The sequence below is a fragment of the Ictalurus furcatus genome, chromosome 11 (assembly GCF_023375685.1).
Source record: "Ictalurus furcatus strain D&B chromosome 11, Billie_1.0, whole genome shotgun sequence".
Taxonomy (NCBI): domain Eukaryota; kingdom Metazoa; phylum Chordata; class Actinopteri; order Siluriformes; family Ictaluridae; genus Ictalurus; species Ictalurus furcatus.
The window spans coordinates 202,501-210,000 of record NC_071265.1 but is presented as its reverse complement, the minus strand read 5'-3'; the positions used below and the strand labels follow the sequence as shown (position 1 = coordinate 210,000).

General features: G+C 41.9%; 1 protein-coding gene across 1 annotated transcript in view; it reads left to right on the top strand.

Annotated features, from left to right (window-relative positions):
* The first annotated feature begins 575 nt into the window (after positions 1–575).
* The window catches only part of c1ql4b (complement component 1, q subcomponent-like 4b), a 17,954-nt gene continuing 11,029 nt past the window's right edge, over positions 576–7,500 (top strand). Inside the window, exon 1 of the mRNA XM_053636429.1 lies at positions 576–1,194. Within this exon, the coding sequence (XP_053492404.1) occupies positions 646–1,194 (549 nt within the window). The 5' untranslated portion in view covers positions 576–645. The remainder of the gene's footprint in view (positions 1,195–7,500) is intronic.

Here is a 7,500-nt window from a genome sequence, read left to right as displayed (position 1 = left end):
TCACTTCATACACACAATATACACTAAAGGTACTACACTTTAATGGTTCTACACCACTGACATGGAGACGTGCTGAAAGCATTTATATTCTTTTTTCGGCATCTTCAGTCCTCACACAGCAGAGCAAAAAATCTCCTGATGTGAGAGTGTAGGAAAAAACACCAATTTATTTTAGTGGAAAAAATGAATCATGGAAAGGACTTTGTTCAGCGTTGTGTAGACACGCAGTGCTTTTCTGAACCTGCGGGGCTCAATAATAATAAAAATAATAATCTGAAACATTACATCAACAGCAGATAAACAGCACTTGTGTATCACAGCTGATTAAATATCAATTAAAGAGCATTTCTGAGAAACGTCCAGCTTTAAACAAAGGAAAGAAACAAAAAGGATTTTGTCACAGAGTTTATTTTATTGTTCGGTTGTGAAGGTGAATTTAGAATATTAAACAGTGTATTTTTAAAAAAGATTTCCATGTTCATGTTGTTTTTTTCCCCTCCTTTGTCTCTCTCAGGTCCTCTCTTCCTCTCACACTTCATTCTGGCCGGCCCCGTGTCCTCTAAAGGAGAGGAGGACTTCCTCTCTATAGCGGCGTCTCGTCTCAGCCGCAGGAAGCGCGTGATTGGCGCAGCAGTGGGCGTAGCCATGGTGCTGGTGTTACTAGTTGCCATCCCACTATTAGTCCACAGCACTAAGCTGGGCGGAGTCGGAGGCGGAGCCGGAGGGACGCATTACGAGATGCTAGGTAGCTGTAAGATGGTGTGCAACTCTTTCACGCCCAGTAACGAACTCACGCCCGTGTCCCCGCCTCCCCATGACGTCCCCACGCGCAGGGCCGGAGGGAAATCCAGTTTCCGTGGGATTCCGGGCCTACCAGGACCCCCAGGACCACGAGGGCCCCCTGGAGAGCCAGGTAAACCGGGTCCTCCGGGTCCACCAGGTCCAGGCCCAGGAGGATATGTCCCATCATTCTACAGCCCCAAAATAGCGTTTTACGCTGGTCTGCGCAAACAACACGAGGGCAGCGAGGTGCTCAAGTTTGACGACGTGGTGACCAACGTGGGAAACTATTATGAGCCAACGACAGGAAAGTTCACCTGTCCTTTACCTGGGATCTACTTCTTCACTTACCACGTCCTCATGCGAGGAGGAGATGGGACCAGCATGTGGGCCGACCTCAAGAAGAACGGACAGGTACCGTGTGTGTGTGTGTGTGTGTGTGTGTGTGTGTGTTCGTGTTCCAAACTGAAAATCAAACCACATTGCCTTTTATTGTGAGCCCTCCCCCCTGTCTGTGATTGGTCTAAATATCAATGTACGGTGAGCTCACAGTCATGAAAGCTGCAGCAGAAACATGTTCAAGAAAAAAGCTCAAATACACCATTTTATTTTCCATCTCTGCTTCTGCAAAATAAACGAACACTACAGCTGACATGCGTCTCTGATGGAGTCGTGCTTCTTTCACCTCTTTTATGGGGTTTTATTATTTGTTCAGTTTGACTTGGTTGCCATGTCCATGTTAAATAATGCAGCCCGATCTCTTCTAAACTCCATACACTGATTTTTTTTTTATCTAACAGCCTGACTACTTCTGCAATATTTAAAATACACACAATAGACTTAAGAATAGGATGAAATTAAAAATACAGACTGTTCTGAAATCCGATCAACTCTTCACAAGTCTTTCAGTGCCCCTATCAATCTGCACCTCTATCCAGATGGGATGGTGTTCAATGTGGAGGTGCGTAATGTAGTTATTCCTGTATTACAGTATTTCTGGAATTTTATTCCGAATCCATCATGTCAGTAATTTCTGATTAACTGAGCGTGCATGATTCTGGAGAGATTTCTCCTGATATTACGGTCTATAAACTGGGCAGTAGAAATAACTACCATTTGAAGAAGACTTCGAGAGCAGAAATATCGAGGCCGTACCACAAGATGAAACTGTTCATCAGCAGAAAGAATCAGAAATCCAGACTGGAATTCAAAAAGAAATACAGAGATGATCCACAAAAATTCTGGAACCAAGATGAACCTCTACCAATGTGATAGAAAGACCAGAGTGTGGAGAAAGAAAGGATCTGCTCATGATCCAGAACATACAAGCTCATCTGTGAAACATGGTGGAGGTAGTGTCATGGCTTAGGCTTGCATGGCTGCTTCTGGAACATTCTCACTAATCTTTATTGATGATGAACTCATGATGGAGCAGCAGAATGAATTCAGAAGTTTACAGGAACATTCTGTCTGCAGATTTACAGAGAAATGCATCCAAATGAATCAGGAGGAACTTCATCATGCAGCAAGACAACGATCCAAAACACACTTCCACCTCAACACAGGACTTCATCAGGGGGAAAGTGGAAGGTTTTAGACTGGACAAGTCCATCACCAGACCTTCACCCAACTGATCATCTCACCTCCTGAAGAGGAGACTGAAGGGAGAACCCCCCCGAAACAAACAACTACTGAAAGAAGCTGCAGGAGAAACCTGGAGAAGCTTCACAGAAGAAGAAACCAGCAGTCTGGTGTCAGTGAGTCACAGGAGTGATGCAGTTACTGTGAGTAAAAGGGATATGCTCACCTAAACACTGGGTGGTCTGCCACCAAAGATGTCATGTTCCAAGTTGTTTAACACGTCTGGATGTAAATATCAGGAAATGAAAACTAAAATTCTGATCTATCACCTCATGTTCATCTTTTGATCTGAAACCCAAATGTATTCAGTGTATAATGAAGACAATAGATTCCAATTTGATTTAAAACCACTGATCAGAGGAGAGAAACAAATCACACACAGTAATAACTGCTAAAGATTCAACTGTCTAATTTATTACAAAATATACAGCGAGAGGAAACGAGTATTCAAACACTGTCATTTTTTTTATTTAATAAATGTAATTAAAATATAAACAAAAAAAGTATGTATTCATGTGCATAAACAAAGATATAGGTTTAAAAAATTAAACCGATTGGGGAAAAAAGTATTCAGGAACCATAAATTACCAACATTACCAAGAAAAGCTTAGCAACAAAGTACTAATTACAGCTTTGAGACATCCATGATATAAAGTAATTCACTTTTTGCTGCCTTGTGGTTCAGTTTTGGTCAAATTTCTCTCAGCAAATTGTCTTAAATTGCCCAAGGTTACGGGGATTCCTCTGATGGACTCACGCTTTCAAAATCCTCCATAAATAAAGTCAGGAGATTGGCTAAACCACGCAAGCACCTTCACATACTTTTTAGAAACCACTCTTGAGTTATTGTGGCTGTGTGTTTGGGCTCGTTGTCTTGTTGAAATATCCAGCTTCTCCCCAAATTCAGTTACTCAGAAATGAGATGAAATTCTCCACTAATACGTCCCGGTACAACCCCTGGCAAAAATGATGGAATCTCCACACTTAGACGATGTTCACTCGGCTTTTTTACTTCGTAGCAAATAAACAAATAACAGATATGACACAAAACAATGTTTGTTTAATAGAATAAGAACATTCTGGCTTCCTGAAACACCTCAAATAAGTTAAATTAAATCATTTTAATGAATGGCATATTATTTTTCCAGATCAAGTAGAGGAGAAAATGATGGAATCACCTTGTAATTTGCATTTCTAAAACAAATACCAGCCCTAAAAGTAGTCTAAAGTCTAAAAATGCAAATGAGTCTGCAGTTAACAGAGAGCGCTTACAGGCCTGAACCTTGGACTTTTTGAAAGGAAACATGGCCTCAACAGAGAGTCGTCTATTGAAAGAATGGAAAGGATTTTAAAACTCCTTCAAGAAGGAAATCCAACACGGAGTGTTGGAAAAGATGTTTGTTGTTCCCAGTCAGCTGTGTCTAAAATTTGGTGCAAGTATAAACAAGCTGGGAAGGTTATAAAAGGAAAATATACGGGTAGACCAAGGAAGACGGCAAACGTCAGGATAGAAAACTCAAAGCAGTAGGCCTTGAAAATAGAAAATGCACAGCAAAACAAATGAAAAACAAATGTGGGAAACAGGAGTCAGTGTTTGTGACGGAACTGTAAGAAATCGTCTGAATGAAATGGGATTTACATATAGAAAAGCCAAACAAATCCGGCACTAACACCTAAACAGAAGAAAACACAGTTCCAGTGGTCTAAAGAGAATGATTGGATGAAAGTGATGTTCAGTGATGAATCACGAATCTGTGTTGGACAAGGAGATGATGCTGGAACTTTTGTCTGGTGCCGTTCTCATGAAACATGTGATATTGGGTTTCATGTCCGGTAAAGGACCAGGGGAGACTTTCAGGATGATAATGCATCTCACCACAGAGCAAAGAGTGTTCAAGCTTTTCTTCAGGAAGGCAGATCGACTCGATGACATGGCCAGCAAACAGTCCCGATCTCAATCCCGGTGAAATTTATGGTGGAAATGTAAATAATTGGTCTATGACGAGGCGCCATCCTGCAGCGCTGATCTGTGAACCGCTATTCGAGAAAGTTGGAACCAGTGTGATGGAGAATATTGTTTTTTGTTACTGAAGTCCACGCCTCAGAGAATTCAGGCTGTCAGAAAAGCCAGAGCGACAAAGTACAAATTGTGATTTTTTTTGATGATCAACTTGATCTGGAAAAATATATTTAATTGAACTTCTTTGAGGTATGTTCATGAAGCCAGACTGTTCAGATATTGAACAAAAACTGCTCTGTGTCATATCTGTGATTATTTTATTTACTACAAAGTAAAAAATCCGAGTGAGCATCCTCTAGGTCCTCTACGGTTGGTGATTCCATCATTTTTGCCAGGAGTTGTACATCTCTCCATTCACGTTTCCCTCGATGGTGTGTAACACCCCAATACGTTTAGCAGAGAAGCAGCTCCGTATCATGATGCTCTCATCACCGTGCTTCACCGTGGGTGTTCTTGGGATCATACACAACCCTTTCCCCCCCGACAGAGTCTATTATACCAGTAGAGTTCTGATTTCTGTAAACGCTTTCAGATGCACATCTCTGTGCTTGTTTTTAGCAGAGGAGTTTAGTGTGAGGTGTAGGAACTCTTTTCCATGAACTGCAACTGAAATCCGAAACTCTGGTCTCAGATCCATCTTTCGATCTCAAACCCAAATGTCTTCGGTGTGTAGCACAAACAAATGAACTGGCCTTGCCGTTCCAATAGTTTCGGAGAGGACTGTACGTGTTTAAATGTGAAGTGGATATATATATTCACTCGAAGTAGATTAAATAACAAAAAAAAAATTTAAAAAGTGTCTAAATACTCATTTCCCCTCACTGTACATGTAATGTTTTTGTATTGGCCAATAAAGCTGGTTTCACTCAGATCACTGAACCATCCATATTCTTCAGTGAATCTCTGTCCTACAGGAGTCATCCTGTCGTTCCCCCGACTCTCACACAGCACAAAGTGTTTTACTGCAGAATCTCACTCGCTTTTCACCTCATACACTCCAGAGTTTATCGATTTAACAGCAGCTCTATTAAAGAGCAGGAGGACGGAGAGGGGGCGAGAGGAGAGACGCTTCCACTTACTGTCTCACTGCTGCTTTCCATTTCTGCTCAATTATTTATGTGTTTGAGATGACACACACACACACACCTCTGCGTGTTTAGAGCATCATTGAGACCTGGGACTGGTAGAACACAAAGAACTAAAAATGACTAGAGCGTGTCTCACCAGGAAATCGGAGAACTGGTCCAGCATGCTCATTCTTGTGTTAATACTAAGATCACAATTTTTTTTGCATTGGGATCAAAAGACATTTATTAACTATAAAAACATTACTCTGTAATTCAGTGATTCTAGCAGATGATCAGAATTTTACCAAAGCAGCTTATTATTCGTCCCAAAGAAGAGGTGTAAAAGCAGGCAGGTCGTAAGTTCACTTTCTGCCGTGGATCTCTGTGATTTTAGGCAAATCGTGTGAATAAATCCTGTTTAAAATATGACTCGGAGGCGTGAAAGACAGATTTATAGACAGCGGCTTGTTGAACGTGGCGGAATGAGGCAGCGGTGGAGAGCAGGATGATGGAGAGATGAGCGGAGGAGAGAAAGATGGATGGCTAATCAGAGGAAAGCAGACACGGAGGTCGAGTGAGCGAGTTACAGCGAGGACACGAGCACAGACTCCATCAGAACAGCGTAAGTAAGACAGATGAGCAGAAGAAGGACGAGGACAAAGTGGACAAGACTCAACGTCTGTATCACACCACAGAGAGAGAAATGAATACCATACACACCGTGCAGCGTGAGGAACGACATTAACCTCATTATCATTAATATATCATTTACACTCTGTGGGTCGTTATTAGAGATGGACCAGTAACGTTTATTTCACACCGAGCTCGCTGTGTTTCAGAACTTACTACTGATCCAGAACTGAGAACCTGCTGAGTATTAATCAGTGACATCACTCAACATTTTATTCAGATCTGTAACTGTTTAAATAGTGGCCATGAAAAAGCTTACAGGTGTGTGTGTGTGTGTGTGTGTGTGTGTGTGTGTGTGTGTGTGCTCATGTGCTTACACTACTAGACTACTAGGATTTTAAATGCCTTGCATTAGCATGCTACATTAGTTAGCTTGGATCGGAAGAAGAGCGGGTTTTGTTTATGTACAGCTGTAAGTAAAGCATCTTGTTGATTTCACTGCATCAGAATTCCTTGAAAACCAGCATGTGATTGTTAAACACACTGGAACATACAGTAACAGCTGTTATTTTCACTAATCTAGCGTAGACATCACATGACATTTTCACAGTTTGCAGTCTGTGTTGCTTTGATCATTATTCATAAAATACCTCCAGATCGCCGTCAAGTCATGTGGTCTATTCATCAGTGGCACGACAATCACATGGTACCACCTGGGGCCTCATTAAAGAGAGCGCATACGCACAAAAATAGATCTGAAATGTGCACACAATTGGGATTTATAAAGAAATGCTTGGCAGGAAATTAGGTGTGTATTTACAGGAGCTTTGACCCATCTGCAACATTTTAGAAACGGGGGAATTAGTGTAAATAACTGTAAATAACTGTAAATAACTAGTCTATTTACAGTTCACGTCTGCATTCATGGCAGTTAACAGACACCCTTGTCTAGAGCATCAAGCACCCAGCAGTGGCAGCTTGGAGGTGCTGGGATTTGAACTCACGAGTTTCCAATCAGAAGTCCACTAAAGACTACTGCCCTTTTCATCCCCAGTTAGAAACCAACGCCGACCGAAACAGAAGGCGAGAATGTGTTTTCAGACACCAAAAAGATTGGTGGGACTCCGCTTGAGATGGGAGATTGATTCAGGATTCAGGTGGGAGGCGGCTTCACCAAACAGGAAAAGTCGGCGGGATTGTGAGGGCACGTGTTGTGCTCCTGTCCTCATCTCCCCCTGACCTACACCTCGATTACCCAGTTCATGTCTCCCCTGACCAGACGAGGGTACTCTTCACATGGAGACTGTGCGAGGATGTCATGTGTTGATTACAAATAGCTGAGACCAGTGCAATGGTATATTT